The sequence below is a fragment of the Trichoderma camerunense genome (assembly GCF_050948025.1).
Source record: "Trichoderma camerunense strain CBS 138272 chromosome Unknown V8C40scaffold_9, whole genome shotgun sequence".
Lineage (NCBI taxonomy): Eukaryota > Fungi > Ascomycota > Sordariomycetes > Hypocreales > Hypocreaceae > Trichoderma > Trichoderma camerunense.
In genome coordinates, this window is record NW_028145361.1 from 759,770 (window position 1) to 778,265 (window position 18,496).

General features: G+C 51.5%; 5 protein-coding genes across 5 annotated transcripts; 1 reads left to right on the forward strand and 4 right to left on the reverse strand.

Moving 5' to 3' along the window:
- Positions 1 to 337: 337 nt before the first annotated feature.
- Positions 338 to 2,353, forward strand: V8C40DRAFT_265979 (uncharacterized protein; the record flags this gene model as incomplete). The annotated part of the gene is made up of 3 exons (XM_083219701.1): positions 338 to 583; positions 666 to 1,910; positions 1,970 to 2,353. 3 exons carry the CDS (start codon positions 338 to 340, stop codon positions 2,351 to 2,353), a joined length of 1,875 nt encoding a protein of 624 aa, XP_083073103.1.
- A 3,136-nt stretch (positions 2,354 to 5,489) lies between these two features.
- V8C40DRAFT_245480 (mannose-ethanolamine phosphotransferase GPI13) lies at positions 5,490 to 9,324 on the reverse strand. The gene has a single exon (XM_083215907.1). It carries the CDS (start codon positions 8,919 to 8,921, stop codon positions 5,724 to 5,726), a length of 3,198 nt encoding a protein of 1,065 aa, XP_083073104.1. The 5' UTR covers positions 8,922 to 9,324; the 3' UTR covers positions 5,490 to 5,723.
- Positions 9,325 to 9,566: 242 nt separating this feature from the next.
- Positions 9,567 to 13,339, reverse strand: V8C40DRAFT_245482 (cytochrome b561 domain-containing protein). The gene is made up of 2 exons (XM_083215908.1): positions 12,647 to 13,339; positions 9,567 to 12,582 (listed from the first exon to the last, which is right to left on the reverse strand). Exons 1-2 carry the CDS (start codon positions 12,798 to 12,800, stop codon positions 10,127 to 10,129), a joined length of 2,610 nt encoding a protein of 869 aa, XP_083073105.1. The 5' UTR covers positions 12,801 to 13,339; the 3' UTR covers positions 9,567 to 10,126.
- Positions 13,340 to 14,488: 1,149 nt separating this feature from the next.
- Positions 14,489 to 17,684, reverse strand: V8C40DRAFT_225138 (Zn(II)2Cys6 transcription factor). Its single transcript, XM_083212253.1, has 3 exons — positions 17,319 to 17,684; positions 15,930 to 16,904; positions 14,489 to 15,844 (listed from the first exon to the last, which is right to left on the reverse strand). The coding sequence occupies exons 1-3, from the start codon at positions 17,565 to 17,567 to the stop codon at positions 15,038 to 15,040; spliced, it is 2,031 nt and encodes a 676-aa protein (XP_083073106.1). The 5' UTR covers positions 17,568 to 17,684; the 3' UTR covers positions 14,489 to 15,037.
- Positions 17,685 to 18,040: 356 nt separating this feature from the next.
- On the reverse strand, positions 18,041 to 18,458 carry V8C40DRAFT_245487 (uncharacterized protein). The gene has a single exon (XM_083215909.1). The coding sequence runs from the start codon at positions 18,414 to 18,416 to the stop codon at positions 18,123 to 18,125; it is 294 nt and encodes a 97-aa protein (XP_083073107.1). The 5' UTR covers positions 18,417 to 18,458; the 3' UTR covers positions 18,041 to 18,122.
- Between the last annotated feature and the right edge of the window lie 38 nt (positions 18,459 to 18,496).

Here is an 18,496-nt window from a genome sequence, read left to right on the forward strand (position 1 = left end):
AAAATGAAGCTGCAATTTACAGGTCCCTTGCACGCAAATTAAGGCCCATCTTAGCGTTGCCCATCACAGTTTCCCACTGAAGCGACCCCTTTTTGCCCGCTATAGCGCTCGATCCAGGCACTATGGAGTACTACTACTTACTGGAACCCCGCCCCCCACAGCTTGGACCATCTCCCGGGTAGAGGCAAACAGCTCAATGCATCGCTGACACTTGGACGCGACATCGTGATTCGGAATCCAGAGCATTCAAGATTAGCGATCGCTTAACCTTCTGTGTAGCTGCTTCTGTGTGTTTTCTGTCTTTTGTCTTTTACTCAGCATAGCATAGCATAGCACCATGGCGTCCTACTCGACCGATCCCGCGCTGTACATCTACACGTCGCTGACGGCCGGCTCTTCACACATTGTCACCGCGACATCGCGCCTCGAGACAATTCTGCGAGCCAACCGTGTTCCTTTCAAGGCTATCGACATTTCTACCGATGACAAGGCTCGCATGCTTTGGGGCCGCCGTGCCGGCAAGGACGAGAATGGCCGGGCGAGGAAGTTTCCTGCGCTGGTGCAAGAGGGGCTTGTTTTAGGGGTAAGGTGGCCTTTTTTTGGGATGCAGCTTACAGCTCACTCAACGTGATATCGGGGACATTTCAGCTGACCGTAGAGGATAGGATATTGTCGAAATCGAAGAGTGGAACGAGTATGGCGAGCTCAAGCAGCACATCAAGATCTACTACGACGAATTCACCATTCCCGATATCGAACACAAGTATCCCGAGCCGGTCAAGAAGAAGAAGACTGTCAAGAAGTCTGCCGCTGCCGCCGCCAAAGCTGCCGCCGGTGTAGCCTCTGGTGAAGCTGTACCTGCTGCTGCTACCGATGCCGCCGTTCCTCCGCCTCCCCCTGGCCCAGTCCCTGAGCCCAAGGTTGGCGGTGGCCCAACTCCAAGGGCCAGCATAGATACGGTGCGCTCTGTGCAATCTGTGCAGTCCGTGCAATCCATTGCCGATGAAGCTGCAAAGAAGGCTAAGGAGCTTCGTCTGAACGCTTTGCGACAAAAGGTGCACGGAAAGAAGAAGGAGGAACCAGAGGCTGAGTCGAAGGAAGAGCCAAAGGAAGAGCCAAAGGAGAAGACGGAAGAGGCCGAGGTGTCCAAGGAGAAGACAGAGGAACCAGCCAAGACTAAAGAACCGAAAGCAGAGGAGCCCGTCAAGGTCGAGGAAGCAAAGGTGGAGGAGCCCAAGAAGGCAGAGCCAGAGGCCGAGAAGGAGGAGGCCGAGAAGAACCAAGACAAGGAGGAGGAAGAGGCTGAAGCTAAGCAAGATGACAAGCTGAAGGAGAAGGCTGTGGAAGAAGAGCACGAAGAGGTCAAGCCCGACGCAAAGGAGGCACAGGACAAACCTGATGAACAAGATGACAAATCTGAACACGAGGAACATGAAGAACTTGAAGAAGTCAAAGAGGAGGAGGAGGAGGAAAGTGCCAATGACCACGATAACGATAACGACGACGACGACGATGTTGATGAGAAGAAGGAGGCTGAGGAGGAAAAGGGAGAGGAGAATGAAAAGGCTGAGCAAACCGCAGAGGGAGAAGCCGTCACATCACAGCCCGCCGCTGAGCCCGCCCCGGACGCCACGGCCAAGACAGACGAGAAAGACGAGAAAGCCAAGAAGTCGTCCAGCGCCGAAAAGGGCAAAAAAAAAACTTCTTTTTCTTCTTCTGCTTCTAAAGACGCCAAGCCCGGAGACAAGGACAAGGCGAAGCCTGCATCCAAAACGTCAACGTCAACTCTTTCTTCGTCTGCGAGAAAACCTGCCGCGTCTCCATCCTCGGCCAAGAAGCCCGCCTCCTCTATCTCCTCCTCCTCTTCCACCAGAAAGCCTTCCGGGACGCAGTCCTCTTCAACGAGGAAGGTATCCTCCTCTACATCCGCAACCTCCTCCTCAGCAGCTAGATCTTCATCAACAACAAGAACGTCTTCAACGGCGAGATCAACTTCCACAACGAGAGCAACTTCAACTTCAGCAGCAAGATCCACTTCAACAACAAGAACGTCTTCCACAGCGAGATCTACCTCTACGACAAGAACACCGTCAGTCGCAAGATCAACATCAACAACAAGAACGCCTTCAGCGGCGAGGTCCACGTCAACAACAAGAGCTCCAGTAGCAAGATCGTCTTCAGTAGCAGTAAGGTCTTCGTCAACGGCGAGATCCACGTCAACAACAAGATCCACATCAACAGCCAGATCGTCTTCAACAACGAGAAAGGTTTCTTCTTCCGCCGCAGCGCCAGCTTCGCCTTCATTAACACGAAAACCTACTACATCTTCCACTCGGTCCTCATCTACAGCTAGAAAACCATCAGCAACCTCCTCGTCCTCAACTACATCCTCATCAGCCAAGAAACCTTCTTCCTCTACGACTTCGCTAGCCTCAAGACCGAAGGAGCAGAGCACCAAGGATAAGGACAAGGACAAGGAGAGTACCAGTAAGTCAGATAAGACAACAGCGTCATCAGATCAACCAGCTACTCCCACCGCGGAGTAAGAGTTGTTGTCTTTATCTTTTTTCCTATTTCATGAAACTTGCAATGTGTGCCACAGTCACCACAAATTCTTTCCTAAATTTTCATATCATGTTATGTGTAATGGTCCCTGTGCTACGAAGGGAAGGAGGAGCATATAACACAGATATGCTCATGCTGTACGATATCCCGGGCGTGGCCTGATTTAATACTTTTTCATCATTTCAGATTTTCGGGGGAGGGATTGATCTTCGAGACGGAAGATCTTTTATTTTCTTTACTTTCCTCTCTTTATTCTTGTAATTTTCTAGCATTCTCAAAAATGCAGTAACTTTTCGGGCCAGATTGTTAATTTTCTAATGCATGTGACAATGTGATGTTGAACGGGAAGAGTGGTTTTTGAGAGCTGGGTTTATGATGTTGCAGATTGAGATGACGATTTATTGCACTTGATTCGAATACTAATGCCATTTATCATACATGAATCCACTTGTTGAACATGTTACATACATGTCTAAGTAAAGGCTGATATTTTATGGCTAGGCTTAGGATCACTGTATCAAATGCGATGATACATGTGTTGTTATAAGTTGATTGAGGCTCAACGGGTGGTTCCGCGTCTTTCGCTGCGGTGGATGGCACTGTATGGCGGATTTCCTTTTTCACAGCATCTTTAACCTCACCCAAGTGCTGGAAAGCGGGAGCCCACTACTTATCTCATCTCCCCAATCGAAAGCAAGTATGCGTAGGCCCATGTGTTTGGATTCGCTTTTCGCCTCTGATCGACTTCACAGCATTCTCAGCCTCATTCGAGTGCTAGAGAGCTGAAGCCTCATTACATGTGTATGTTGGCTCCTTAAGGCCAGCTGGCAACAGCTCTCCAATCACAACATGAGTACTCGTATATTATCTACCCACCCCCTGGGGTACTCTATAAGGACGGAATATTTCACAGCATTTTGAACCTCCCCCGACCGATTGATTGCAGCTTAATTCGCCACCTGATATCATAAGATTTAGGCAAGCTTTGCACTATACGTTATAGAATATCATCCTATATTGAATCTAGTTATATATCCATTTACTGAAAGTAATCAAAACGCTCATTCTTGAGAGGTAGGATTCATCATGCTGCAGGCTGCAAGGATAACCTATTGCAATTGATTCAAATGCTACCATCATACATGATACATAGAGCACTACCCGGCGGGTTGACTTTAATATCACATAAAGATAGCCATTATGTGCCTAGACGTGGGATCACTGCCTTGAAGACAATGGTACATGTGTTATTAGTTAAAGTACCTAGGGAAGCGAAATAAACGAACTGATCCTTCAGGTAGTCCCAATTTTTTATCCGAAGGCGTAGATATCCGAATACAGAAAGCTAAAACCTATTTTTTACATTAGCTGCTGCAGAGTACACTTTCACAGCATTATTAACCTCACCCGACTGCAGGAGAACTAAAGCCCATTATCTACATCTCCCAATCATGATCATAAACGGCTGCTTGGCATACACTACTCTGGTTCTCCCTGCAGAGTATATCTTCACAGCATTTTTTATTTTGCCCGAGTGCTGGAAAGTTGAAGCCCTACTTATCTCAGATCTCTACCGCATCTTTAACTTTTGCCCCCATACGCAGCCTCGATGTATTCACAGCATATCTAACCTCACTCAGAAAGATAGAGAGTTAAAACCCGCTATATATGTCCCCAGATCATGGAAAGGCACGAGGCATGCGAGGCAATGGCTAACCCACATCTCCAAGCCGTCTCTTCACTGCATTCTTAACCTATAGTGACAGCTGGAAATCTGAACCTATTACTACCTATGTATATCTACCGATGATGAAAGGCGTCTGGTACGACTGCGTAATCGCCCAACACGCAGATCGACGAGATTCTCGTCAGATGCTTTCACAGCATTTTTAACCTCACCCGAGTGCTGGAGGATCGAAGTCACTTATCGAAAGATTCTGAGTTCCTTTTTTCACAGCGTTTTTGACCTCACCTAAGTGCTAGAAAGCTAAAGCTCGCTTCGTATATCAACTCCCCAGTCACACCAATAACTATTGGTCCAACCCTCTCTATGCCGCATAGTTAATATCTCACAGCATTTTTGGCCTCGCTGGAATGCAAGTGCTAGAGACCTGAATTTTAAATTTCATGCTGTCAGACTTGGGCAGCAATACACTACTGAGGCTATGTATTGTGGATTGCTGCGTCTGCTCAAAAGCAGCCGCCAATTGCGTAAATTAAACAGCATTTTTAACCTCCCTCAAGTGCTAGGAACCCCAATCATCAAAGGCCCATAGCTATAAATAGAACACCTATAGTCTTCGTTTAGCTTTCACATTGAGCATTTTTGACCTCGCCTAAGTGCTGGAGAGCCAAAGCCTACAACTGTCTAATCAAATAGAATCCGAAATTCATAAATACAACTTCCACTTTTACAGCATGTTTTACCTTATCTCACCTAAGTGTTGGAGAACTTGAGGGCCATTATTAAGATGGCCGGTCCCAATCGTAAAAAGGTGTCTGGTGCCCATGGCTTCGGGGCCACCACCTTCTTCTTCACTGCATTTTTAACCTCACCCGAGAGCTGGAAAGCCAAAATCCACTATTTATGCCGGCTCTCCAATCATAAAAAATGTTGACAGCATTATCCGTTGTCGGGAAAGACTTTCATGGAGCTATGTAGCCGTTGAAGATGCCAATTCGCTTCACAGCATTTTTACCCTCGCTGGAGTGATGGAAAGTTGAAGCCTACTGCCTAACTTGGCTCCTCATCACAGATAACTGCCTAGCTATTTGATTGGCTGGCAACCAGGCACCAGTATGTGCTGCCTAGTGTCATCGTGTTGGTTTCACAGCATTCTTAACCTCCCTCGAGCAGTTGTTCACAGCCCACACAGCAAACAGCCACCCTACATCACAGCTTCAAAGAACAAGACAAGACCAATCTCCGTACCATCAATTATAGAGTATCATCCTATTATCGGATTTATTTGTTTGTTTGTATTCATTTAATAAAGCAATCAACATGCCCATTTTATACTCCATATATTCCAAAGCCCATCCGCCTCCCCACCAGAGAAATCCCCCTTTCCCCCCGTTCTCCTCCATTACATTCCCCAAGCCATAATCATATAATTAAAAGTTTCATAGTCAACTTTTCGAAAAATCTATCAACTCTCTTACTCCGCCCATCCAAACACCTCGCACACCGCCAAAGTATTACTCCTCACCCCCGTCAAAGCAACCAAAACCCCCACCAAATCCATAACTACCAACAACAGCGCAGCAAGCATAAACCTCGGACAAAACACCCGATACAGCATCAAATGCCGTCTCAACCACCCCGCCCAACTCATCGTCGTCAACGCCTCAACGGCGAAATACGCGATAAACACCCCCAGCGCGCGGGCCGTCGTCTCGAGGATGCCGCGCTGCTTGGGGCCGACCTTCCACAGGACGATGAGCGGCACCGACACGGCGGCGAGGATCTGGCCCGCGAACGTGTTGAGCGCGACGACGAGAGGGGACCAGGGGTAGCGGATGGAGAAGAGCGGGATGAAGGCGCTGTCCCATTGGATGCTGGAGAGGACGGCTTGGTGGCCCGTCTTGAAGAAGTAAAAGTTGCCTAGGATGGCGAGCATCACGGGGCCGATGGACTCGCCCTTGAGTTGGTTGAGATCGATAATCTCGGCTAGACAGAGGATTTGCCACATCATGAGGGCCAAAGCACCCGATCCCATGGGCTTGGTGACGAGGATGCATGCTGCGAGGAAGTTGAGCGGCAGGAAGAGATAGCGGGCGCCCATGGCGTTGCCGTAGCCGAGAATCGTCACCAGCTGTCCCGTCTTGGCAGACGTCGACAAGATGGAGATGTTTGGCGGCGCCCAGGCAAACGACGTCGATCCAGCGATAAGGGACAGCGCGAGGATCACCTGGGCCAAATACACACCAGCCGACTTGAGCGTGCTCTCGGAGAGCCTATCAGCGAGCCACCCGCCGTTGTTAGCGGCATCAATAGTCCAGTACAAGGCGGAGAGGAAGAGGCCGCCACGGAAAGCGTATCCGATCCAGGTAGGAGCCAGGCCCTCGTATGACTTGGACGGCATCAAGAACGCCTTGATGACATCAGGAAGGATGAGGAAGACGGCAAAAGGAATGGCAAGCTGCCAAGGGGCCGACGTAGAAGACGTGACGGAAGCATAGTAAGTCGAAGTGCAATAGGGCATCTGCTCCTCGCGGCAAAGCTTCGAGTACGACGCCAATCGCCCAATGATGATGAACGTAACGGTGTGGTAGATGGCCATTGTGCGATCCACCTTTGATTCGATGCGGAAGGAGGATATCAGCGCAGCCACGCCAAATGTCGCAATGAAGAAGAGTAGGATAGAGTCTTCCCAGATTGTGTACGAGTTGGATGCGAATCCGATAGAGTGGCTAAGAGTAAGAACAACAGACAGCCAGCCCCAGAACGTTCGCGGAAGAATGTTGAGAATCGACCTGCCAGAGGTAGACAGGGCAGAAATGACGCCAGTAATCAAGAGTGTGACTACCAAAGCTGCGAGGCCATCCATAGGTTGCTTGCGATACAATCCCACGGCAATCAAAACTCCCACAACAAAGAGCACTCGGGCGTCAGCCAGTCCACCCAAGAGACTTCGGTGGAAATGCTGGTCCGGGTGCACCTCCTGGTCTTCGTGATTCAGATTCATAAGCTCCAGCCGCCTCTCGGCGTAGTCGAGCTCAGCATCATTAGCCACGACAAACTCCTCGTCTGCGGGCTTGGACGAATACATGACCAGCATCACAAGGCCAACGGCGGTAACAAACACACCCGCTACCATCCTGGGAACGTCGAATCGAGCCCATAGTCCCTTGTAGACCTGAAGAGTCTCATTCTCGAATTCCGTAAGATAGTTGTAAGCGTCCTTATGACCCAGCCCAGCAACATTGGCCGCCGCCCACAAAGCAGCGGGAGAGCCCGGTTCCACCGTCTGCTTAATGCCACGGGCCTTGAAATACGACTGCCTATACCTCTCGATTCCAGCAGATGCAAGTCGCGAAACAGCCTCCAAGTTGGCCCAGTCATTGCCCTTTTGTCCCGCGAAAGCCTCCTCAATGGGCTTTCCGAGGTTGTTGTAAGGGATAGGGATACCCAGAAGCAGCGCAAGAGTCGGCACCAGATCAATCTGGTTAACAGGACGAATCTTAGCAGTAGCCGGCGGAACAGCAAATTCAGGTGAGGTTCTCCCGAAAACGGGTCGCTTCGAGTACATCCACAGAGCAGCCTCAACCTCGTCGTCGCTCTCTCCTCCATGATCACCCTTTCCGTCCATGCCGTGATCACCCATAACAATCAGAAGCGTATCATCGTCAATAGATCCCGCGACTTTAGTCACAAACTCATTCATCTGCTGCAGCTTAGCCGTCATAGCAGAGTGGTCAGGCCCATAACGATGTCCCGCATGGTCCACGCCCAAGCAGTGACCAATGAGAAGATCCCACTGGCCGTCCTTGGACGACTCCAGCAGCGGAAAGATGTTGTCAATGACGCCATTGTCGACGGTGTGCAGGTCCCAAACATTGAAGCTGTCGTACGCCTTGCTGATATTGGGCTCAAAGTACTCCGGGAACAAGGACCACCAGGTATCATCCCCGAGATGCGCAATCTTCTTGCCCGACTCCCTCAGCTGCATCAGCAAGTTGTCCTCGTCAATGGCAGTTCCGGCAAAGTTGCTCCCAGCATCGATAAACGTCGGCAGCGTCCCCGTCGTCAAGCCCTTGAGCCGCTGCAGCGTCGTCGTCGGCGGATCCGCAATGAAGGGGCGCAAGAACGCATTTTGGGGCGCCTTGACAGCCGTGTCGTACAAGAAGGGGAACGAGTTGTGGAAGGCATGCGCCGCCGCCGGATCCTCTGGAACGGTGAAATCGTAGCGCAGGGCGTCAATCAGAATCACCACAGCCCGGTCAAACTGCTTCGGGTGCCAGCATCCCTTGTTCACATCCAGCGCAGCCTGACTAGCTGCCAAACCCTCGACCGGCGGTGCCGCACAGCTGGACTTGTCGTCGAGCACAAGCCTCGTCAGCAGAAAACCGCTCGCAAACAGCCAGATGCCCACAGCATGGACAGCCAGCAGCCACGCCCAAAAGGCCGCCGTCCACCACCACCGCCGCTCGTAGGCCTTTTGCCGCTTGGTGTTGAGCAGCTCGCGCTGCCGCTCTAGAATCTCCGTCTGTTCCTTTTCCGTCGGCAGGCCCTTTTCTTTGGCCTCGGCATCCCGAGCTTCCCGAGCCTCCCTGGCCGCCCTGGCCTTTGCAAACTGCTTCGAAATGGCCTTGTAGTCGAGGCCGTCGGCCGGCTTGGAGCTCTTTGGAGGCATGGTCTCTATCCGCGGGTCGCAGTCACGACGTAGGCCATTGGCCGCCTCTCGAGGTTCAGGCAGTAACAATTGAACGCTTGGGAGACTGGGCAGGTATTGAAGAAGATGAGAATGGAATACAATTAGAAATAAAAGGAGAAAAGGGAGAGATTAGACAAGGAAACAAGGCACAGAAGAAGAAGAAAAGTCGAGCGTCGGGCTACGGTGTTCCCCAGCAGAACCACATTAGCTAGAACAGCGAGCAAAGCTGGTTGGCTACAAGAGCTGTAGTGGAGCTGTGCCGAAGCCGAAACGATGAGAAGTGCAAAGCGGAAGTGCGTGAATTTGGTTAATTGGGACTTTTTTTGCTTGTTGATTTCTGCACTGAGACATTTTAAGCTTCCAGGGGATCCGGCAATTCCAGAGCCCCCAATGCCTGTCAGGGTGTGAATTTGGCTGCCAATGGCCTCCAATTGGCATCAATTGATCCTGATGACGTCGCGGGTCCTGGGATTGCGCCTAAACATTTGCCGGCAGATGGAAAGACGCGCTATGGCGTCAATCCATCAATTGGCATCGACTTTTAACTCAATTCAACTCACGATTCACAATTCACATGGACATCAATTGGCAATATTAAATTGAATATGCGAAAATAACTAAACTGCGTTTCATTCATAATTGCCATACTATCAATAATAATAATATCAACCAACATAAGCCTCCCATCAAACCCTCCTCCATCTGTTCAATTTTTTCTCACTAAAATGTACAGTCATATACGCAATGGCCCATCCCATCTCTAAACCCAGTCATCCCATCATCCTTGGAGGAAATTCCCATTTCATCTCAGGCATCCCATCATCCTTGGAGCAAAATTCCCATTCATCTCAGGCATCCCGTTCCGTCGTCATCTTTGAGAAGAGAAATGAAAATTGACAAAAGAAAAAAACCAAACATTATCAATCAAATGCAGCAAAACGCAGAGTTCTTGAGAATGCCATCCCAAACGCCTCTAATAGATAAGGAAAGGTATCCTACGACTCAACGCATATGCAACATCCCACCAAGAGAAAGGAAAAAAGGATTAAATCACAATCATCTCCAGCCTAGTTCTGTATGTACACAGGCCACCAATGGCTATGTTCATGAAGCTAGCGGAAGTCGAGCACATCGTCTGCCAGCTGTACCGCTCGGATTTGGTATGTAGGGGGTTGAAGAGGAAATCAGTATCCCCTCTCGGTATCATCATACGTGTCAGTCGTATACGTGTCCGTTCCGGATGGAGGAGGGTGGCTGCTGCTTGCTCGTCGTCGCTCCGCTCGTCGTCTTCTTCTATTGTCTGCGGCCGACTCGTTGCCCTTGTCCTCCTTAATCTCCGTTGGCGGTGCCGTTGACGGCACGACTGGCGGTACAACCGGAGGCACAGCTGCCGGTCCGCTTGGGACTTCTGTTGGAGGTCCCATGCCACTCCATGTGCCATGGCTGCCAATACTAGAGACACTGGCATTCGGCAGCTGCATGCCCGGCGGTGCTAGGTGACCAGAAGGTCCGGCTTGAGCGGGTTGGGCAGGCTGGCCAGAGTAATAAGCTGAGTCTCTGCCGCGTCTGTCCTTGGCATATGATGGGCCTGGCGGAGGGAGTGGCCCAACTCGGCTGGAATCGTCCTGAACTCTGCTTTCGGCCCTGCTCTCAGCTGCCGACTCTGCCCTCCTCTGACTATCGTCCCTGCGGTATCGGCGACCCTTGGTGGGAGATTCGGAAAGGCTAGATTGTGAATTCATTCGGCTCCTCCGCGCCAAAGACTCCTCCTCAGTGAGTTTTCGCAAGGTGACGTTTCGATCCTTGTCTTGAACCCTCGACCTGGCGCCTGAAGGCTGGCTGGTCGAACTGCTGCCAAACCGTCCTCGCTCTTTTGCCGCCAGGTTACTAGCCCGAGCCGCCGCCTCAGCTGCAGCCCTTTCGCTGTCCATTTGTCGTCGAGACTGATTGCGTCCCGTAGGTCGGTCGGCCAGAGAAGTCACATCAGATACCTCGGAACGGTGGAGAACGCCATGGGGATCGCTGGGCATAGAAGGCATGGACAGACGCTCACCGCGCCTAGGTGGAGGTGATTCGCCAGGGAGCAACGCAGATGTGCTTGGCGGCACTCTGACAGCAGCACTCAACGGCGCCTTTTGGGGTGGCCGTGAGAGTTCAGTCTGGGTGTCAAACGTAGATTCCGTCATGTCTGATGATAGTTCGGTTCCCGTAACGGTGCTGCGCCTCTGGGGCGGACGGCGAGAGTCCCTGCGGATCGGAGATGTGTATTCCGTGTTGGTTTGGCTGTACCTCGAGAACTGAGTGCCAGACCTCATTTCCTCTTCCTCCCTGAAACGGTCATCTTCTTCTTTCCTGGCACGCCTGTCGGCAAACTTTTTGGCAAGCCACCCAACTCCCAAGGTAGCGAGCACACCCTTAGCAAACCCACCACCACCACCTCCAGAAGGTTCATCTCGCCGTCGCGAAGGAGAAACATAGGATGAATAATCGGAGTCATCATATCCTCGTGCATTTCCGCGGATATCCGAACGGGAAGGAGGCAGTGACGAACGCCGACCTGAGTCACGAGCTCCAAAGGCGGAAGCAGTCTGAGTAGGGGCAGGGGCTCGCGACGGCGGAATGGTGGATGCATCATCGGTATATTCGCTGGCGTACTCGCTGACGGTCATGGCGCGCCCTGACCTGTTGCGGCGCGGGGTTTCGGTAGATACAGCCGAGTATTCCTCGTCTCGTCGGTCACGGCGGCTCATGAAGTTGGAAAAGAGCTTCCCAGCACCAAAAACGGCCGCCGCACCCCCTAACGCCTTGAGCATGCCACCTCCGCCGCCGCTTCGTTCTGGAACATCCGAGTATTTTTCCGAGAAATAGCTTGGTCGCGATGAGAGTACCGTTGGGCCACGACTTCTCGACATGGATGGGGACCTGCTGCGGACTCGGCTACGATCATCATCGTGGTTTTTGCGCCCCCTAGCCAAAGCAAATACTCCTGCGGCGGCGGCCAGAGGGCCCAGCCACTTCAGCTTCGAATGGTGCTCATCTCTATGTTCAGAGTAGTATTCGGATTCGGTAATGCCGGTAATGCGAGTGCCAGCTTCGGAGCGACCTCCTGAAATGTAATGGTCTCGACGGCCCTCAGCCTGGTAGCTGAGAACAAAGTAGACCAGCAACAGGAAACCCATCCAAACAGCGTACAGGATGAAAAGAACCTTTGGCGATCCGTACAAAGTCAGGCCGAGGGGTATCTGGACGATTCCAAGGATGGCGATCGCCCTGCCTAGCCACTGATGAAGCATAATGCGAAGGGATCGCATCTTGGTAATGTGCTGAATTATTCGACCACCGACGAGCTGAACAACGAACATGACGTAGATGGCAACGCCAATTCCATGGTGCGGGTTTGAGAGGGCTCTCTTGGGGCCTACGGCGAAGAAGGGCAATATAAAGGCGGCCGTCAGGAGCAAGAGCGAGAAAACCTGGAGTCGGGCGTGGTGTCGAATCGTATGGATCGGCTCTCTCGTATAGAACCTAATCAGCATCACAGAGAAGGGAACCAGGAAGAGGAAAACCATGGTGGCCAGGATACCGTGGGCCAGGATAATTGTATGGTACTGGTGAAGCGTGGAGAAGCGATTGCCCATTCCTGCGTCAAAGACAGTCAGACAAAAAAAAACCGAGCGTGGTTGACTCAGACAGGTCAAACTAACCATTGTATCGCATGGTGTCAAAGTCGGTGCCCTGCAAGTTGGGGAGGAGGAACGTGTTCTTGGTAAAGTCCCACGTCCCATCCCCCACCACCATGGTGTCGGAATCATAGCTCACGGAACCGGGCGAGGAGAGTTGGTCTGGTGCCGGCGCCATGACGGCGACGACGAGGGGCGGAAAGCGCTGGCGATGCGATCAAAGCAGAGGCGCGATGTGCGACGGCAGTTTGAGTGACTTTGGGCCGATGCCCCCCTTGGCTTCTGCGCGCGGTTCAATCTTCCTCCTCTGTGGTATTTCGGCCAACAAACAAGGCGTGTTTCCGTCGTGGGGTGTCGCAGGAATGCCAGAGTCGTGCGATCCCGCCGCGACAAGGGCAAATGATCTGGATGTTTGTTTGTAAGTCGTCGAATGTGGGGGTTTTGTTGCGCGATGCACTGTGCTGTGCTGTGCTGTATCACTTCAATTGTCGCTGCAAATGCCAAAGCTCACTCATTCAGTCCGGATCGCGTGTAACATGAACATGGCCCAAGTCGCAAAGATGCCAAAATGCCAAAACAACAAGGGGACAGAAAACAGCTCCTCCGAAAAAGGTTGGGAGGGCAGAGAAATGTCAATTGCTGCAGCTTTAGTACAAAGTAGATGCAGCAGCTCCTTGGCTAGACGGACAAGGCGGTCCATCCTTACGAGGCCTGCCCTGGCCTGGCAGAAACAGAAGCAGCTGGACCCTCCACTGAGCTGCGCAGCTTCCCGTTGCGCGGGGCGACGGGAGGTACCCACGTACACCGCTAAGAGGATTAAAAGAGGCTGGAAAGTGTGTATGTAATGCAATTGAGGGTCAATCATTGGACAGAAGATACTGGGCGAATCATGTGACAACACCGCCTCATCAGCGACCAGACAAGGGGCGCCACTTTTCAGTCAGCTTGTGTGAATTTTTAGCTCATCAAGGTTGAGGCGATGAGTTTGTTTTCTTTTGCCTGTTTCTTTTTAGACGCCGTAACGGAGCATGACATTGAGAGCAGCGCTTCCTGCTTTCCACAGTCTGGGCTGCCAATTACTCGCCTGCACCACTGTATCTGCATTAATTAGCACTACTGAGCTTAATTGCTGCATCCATCCGCTCGTTCGTTTTGACCGCAGGCCCTTTTCAAGTTTTGGCGCGCCGATCCAATGACACGGTGCCACGCCCGCCCAGCCCTCTTTAAGGACTTGACCCCTACAGGTGGCTTTTCCAGGTTTCTTTCTGACATGGGCAGAGAGAGCGAATCCACCCAGGCCTGTTCGATAGTGCTCGTACTGTTGCTATAAAAAAGTATTACGAGGAACACGCAAAAGAAGCCCGTCTTCGCTTGTTCCTGCTTTTGCATTAGACAATCCCGCAAAGGCTAGTCGTCTCTCGTCAATCGGAAGTAGGTGAAATCGCCTTGCCTCAGCTGCTCATGTCCTTACTATTCCCCCCCTTGTTGGTGCATCGCGTGTGTACGAGTACCTTGGAGAGTAAGAATGGCGGCCGCCTTGGCTGCTGTACAGTAAAGGAGCCGTCTTTTTAGGGGTCCGATTGGCGGTCTGCCAGCGCATCGATCGACTTAAAAAAGGAGGCTATCCATAGATCTGTGTTTTGCCACATGTCACGGAGAATAGATTGTGCAAGTGCTTCATACCGTAGTGCGCCATGCTGTGCTTGTTGTGATTTGAGTTCATGTCAAGCTCGTTCGCTCGACACCGCCATGGTGCAGATCCTCATCGCACCAACAGATCTACCCTAGAACAACACACGCCAGAAGAATTCGACCCGTAGAAAGCAGAGTATCTCACATTCGTCGGTAATTTGAAGTGATTTTCAATATTGATGGTAAACATTATGATTGAACTCAATATTTATGTAGTATTTGCTCTTTCCTGAACCCATATTGAACGAGGAGCACTATTTGATATCACTGTTCTTAAGCCGTGTGCAAAGAACACCCCTTATGCGCGCTCCTAACTCACAAGCATCAACACATCTTGCAATGCTTCGAGAATTAGCATCAAGCAACAAGATGATTAAGACGAGTGGAAATTTCTAACCACGTAGAAAATTCGACAAGGAGATTCATGACTCATTAATATACAAATAGATCTTAGATACCCAAATCCCAAAAAAAAGAGGTCGTCTCACAACGGCGCCTCAACCGACGCTCTGGCCCTATTCGATGCTCCCAATAATAAGGAAATTTCAAACTCCCCAATGTAGACCTGCCTGGTTAGTTACTGGGCAGGCGGTCTCCTAGTATGTAAATGACATTTCCCCAGTCTCTATACCTAGGTACTTGCCAGCAGACACGTCATATCTACAATGTCCTTTTCTTTTTTTTTTTTTTGACAAGAAAAAGACTTACATCTCAACCCTTTCTTTATCCTAGCAGATGGGCTGGTGGCATGCTATCAAAGTTGCTGATGATGGATTCGTCGGCGGCGATGCTGTTCATAACGTCTTCCTGAGTGAATCCAAGCCAGTACTGTGGGTTCTTTTGCTGTTCCTTCTTAATGTGGTAAATCTCCTGCGCTACACCCTTGACTTGTCCTCGTGCTCTCTCTGCGGCACCCCACACGGCAGACAGCTCATTGAGGGCGCCAATGTTGAGGCGGATCTGCTGCCTTAGGTCGTCATCGTCGTGTTGGATGAAGAAGAGTGCCCACTTGTTGAGATGCACAATGGAGGAAAGGGTGATGACGCAGGTGAAGAAGTGGGTGTGGGAAAGCAACGGTACTCGGTGTGTAATCAGCTTGCTGATTCCGTTGGCTGATGTTATCGTATGCTTCGTGTGTTTGTTGAAGAGGTCTCCCGCCGGGACTAGCTGGTATGGCGCGCAAGAGGTGATTTTCTCGGACGGTGAAGAGTCGAGCTGCGAATGAGGCTGGTGAAGAAGGATGGACGTGGCATACATCATCATGTGCGCCTGGAACATCATCTCATCGAGCTTACCGTCAGCCGTAAGTGAGTCCCTCTTGTCCTCGGGCAAGTGAAGTCGCCAGTTGGTAAGAAGATTCTCGATCCGCTCCAGATTCTCATCATCTGGCCCGTAAATGGGAGGAGTTCTCATGAATCGGCCTAGGTTTCGGCCACAGAGAATTCGGTACGAAAAGGATGAGAAGCGGCGCTCGTCACCGGAAAACTCTCTGTCTTCTAAATCTTCCAAGCTCATAGGTTGAGGTATGTGCTGCAAATGGTGTTAAAACAATAGTCTCGGTTGGGTGAAAATGGGAGAGGTTAAACTAAACAAGAGCTGCTCAATAGAAACTTACCCCTGACAAATATTGGTGCTCCTCACAAGGGAGGCTGACTTCGGCGGGCACATCGTAAAGCAAAAAGTTGGTCATCCTGTGGACGCCGGCAACCATGCCATCAATAATGAACAGATCCCACCATGTTCGCCGCCAACTCTCCTCTAGCACTGGGTTGCTTCGTCCGTTTAGAGTAGCAAAGTGCGCCTTGTTAAGGCCAATTGAAAGAGCCAGCGTCTCCGTTCGGCCGAGTAGCTGGGCTGCCTTTTCATTCTGACAGCAGCCATCGAGCGCCACAATGGACAGCATCATCGCCTGAACCTTGAAGCCGTCCTGAGGTTGGGTCAGGTCGTCCAGAAGACGCATGGCGTCATCGTACAGACTCAGCCGTGACTTGCCCACATCGATGAAAAGCGATCCAACCCATCGGATCACGGCCATGAGTGGGTCAATGGAGTTTTCACTGGCATAGCGAAGCAAGTGCTCCTTGGGGAGCACAAAGGGGTGTGAACCATGAAAGTAACGGTAGAAGGAGTCGATGCACCTCTCCTGGAGGGTCTGCATGGGAAAGTGAGCGGGGAAAGGGAGGTGGGTACCCGTCACCATGTTGGCGGGCTCAATGCCGTTGATGCTGCAATACGACCGGTACAGCTGTGCCTGCGTGACGGCAGGGGTGGTTTGGAAAGGCGTCGCCGGCGCAGCATCGGCCAGAAGGCCGTTGGGGCTGAAACTCTGCATGGCCATCGGGGTCGAGGGCAATGGCACCGGCATGGCGCTGGAGACACCGGCGCCGAGCAGCATGGGGCAGTCCGACGCGGCAATGCTGATGGAATCGGTGTCGGGAGGAGATGTGGCATGGCGTTTGTTTGGGTTGTGTGCTGGTCCTCGACGGGGTCCCTTGTAGCCGCGTCGAGATGCTACGTAGATGCACTCGAAGTTGGAGCCGACGCATCGAGAGCACGGGGTCTGCCCATCGCACTTGAGATGCTTGCTCCGCTATACGATCGGACGCGAACTTGTGATTAGCGAGACGTGATCCATTATGTCAATGCGCAATCGAGTGATGGGTTTGGGTTTCTTGGCAATGGTGAACATGGCGAGAACAGTACGAGATTCATGGATGGAAAACTACTGCCACCAGCATGCGATTCTCATACTTTGCTTCCTCTTCTTCTTTCCTCGTCCTTCTCTCCTCCCCTCTGCTCTTTTTCTTTTTCTTTTTCTTTCCTTCTGCTTCTCTTCTTCTTCTTTCTTGCAAATGACTCGTCCCGAATCAATGCATCGAGAAAATTGGGGTTTCTGCATATGTCGCTGGGGTATCAAACGAACGCCTCCAAGCGAGGTCGGCGATGACGGCAAGGAAAAAAAGAAATAAACCAATAAAACCAATAAAAGCACTGTTTCACTTACGCAAGCCAAGCAAGCCGCAGGAACAGCGGATTCCCGCGAGCGTCCATCGCTGTCGTCCTTCAGCTCGGAGGCCTTGACTGGGTCCTCCGGGCTCCTGTTAGCCAGGCCAGCATCGGGCACGTCGGCGACTGCGAGAGGAATCCGGACTCCATGCGTCGGGGAAATCGGCGACTGAGATGCAGATGACGAGGAATCAGGTGGTGACAGGGTCCCTACGGGTGTCTGCTGCACACCAGAACTGTTGGCCATGGCGCTGGTGGTTGAGTTCGTCAGACGGGCCTGAATGGGTGAGAATCTTGTTGCTGGTAATCGAGAAAGAAGAAAGTATGGAGAGGAAGAGGAACTCTTTGATTGAGGACTGAAGCTCAGGGGAGGAGGTTCGCTGGCACGTCCGGGGTGGGGAAATTTTATGGTTCAACGGTGCGGGCAAACGTGCTGCGGTAGTTCCAGGGACTCCCGGCTCTCTCACTCCGCGGTAGCAGGTACTTGCGCCTTGTCTTGCCGTGTGTGTTCTCGTCACTTGGCCTTGAGCCTGGCTAGCAGCGGACGGGAAGCAGGGAGCCGTAATTGATGATATGGACACTTGACATTGGACTCGTGTCTACCTTGCCTGGATTGTTGTTGGCACAGGGGTTACGATATGCGATGAATGCCTAGTGCTCGCGCCTATAAGTGCCCGTTCCAACTGCAATCCGGAAGCCCGGGAGAAGCAGGCAACGGCTGTATGAATAATGCTGTTGCCTCCCTCTTGCACTCTCTGGTTGAAATCTGCCTGCACGAAGCAACAAGCACCGATTGCTGGATTCAAACAAGACACAGACAGAACATGGAGGTAGAGGGTACCAGGGGCGATTGCGCAAGATGTACCTGAGACATTAAAACAGAGTTGGGCGATGCATCTGGTGGTACCGTCAAGTACCTGTCCGGGGCTGCTAATCTCGACCGGCGCAAATGGTGTTGGATCAGTGAACCATCCGATCCAATTACTAAGATCGAGTACATGCATGTACATTCGATAGTTGAGCTTTCAAGGGTGCCAACGGGAGGCAGTGCTCCGAAATGAATCCCATGGAATCCATTGATACAATATGACAGCATAGCATAACATCCCGTTGCACAGCACAACAGCACATTGATCACATCTTCAGACTCATTAAAAAGGGCTGTTCCAGACATGC

Excerpts from the sequence above, each read along its gene's own strand:
- V8C40DRAFT_245482 (XM_083215908.1), bottom strand. The coding sequence starts at position 12,800 with ATGGCGCCGGCACCAGACCAACTCTCCTCGCCCGGTTCCGTGAGCTAT. Across the intron at positions 12,583-12,646 it reads TGACACCATGCGATACAATG|GAATGGGCAATCGCTTCTCC; the intron begins GTTAGTTTGACC and ends TCTTTGACGCAG.
- V8C40DRAFT_245487 (XM_083215909.1), bottom strand. The coding sequence starts at position 18,416 with ATGCTGTCATATTGTATCAATGGATTCCATGGGATTCATTTCGGAGCA.
- V8C40DRAFT_245480 (XM_083215907.1), bottom strand. The coding sequence starts at position 8,921 with ATGCCTCCAAAGAGCTCCAAGCCGGCCGACGGCCTCGACTACAAGGCC.
- V8C40DRAFT_225138 (XM_083212253.1), bottom strand. The coding sequence starts at position 17,567 with ATGGCCAACAGTTCTGGTGTGCAGCAGACACCCGTAGGGACCCTGTCA. Across the intron at positions 16,905-17,318 it reads CTGCGGCTTGCTTGGCTTGC|CGGAGCAAGCATCTCAAGTG; the intron begins GTAAGTGAAACA and ends CCGATCGTATAG. Across the intron at positions 15,845-15,929 it reads AGCACCAATATTTGTCAGGG|CACATACCTCAACCTATGAG; the intron begins GTAAGTTTCTAT and ends CACCATTTGCAG.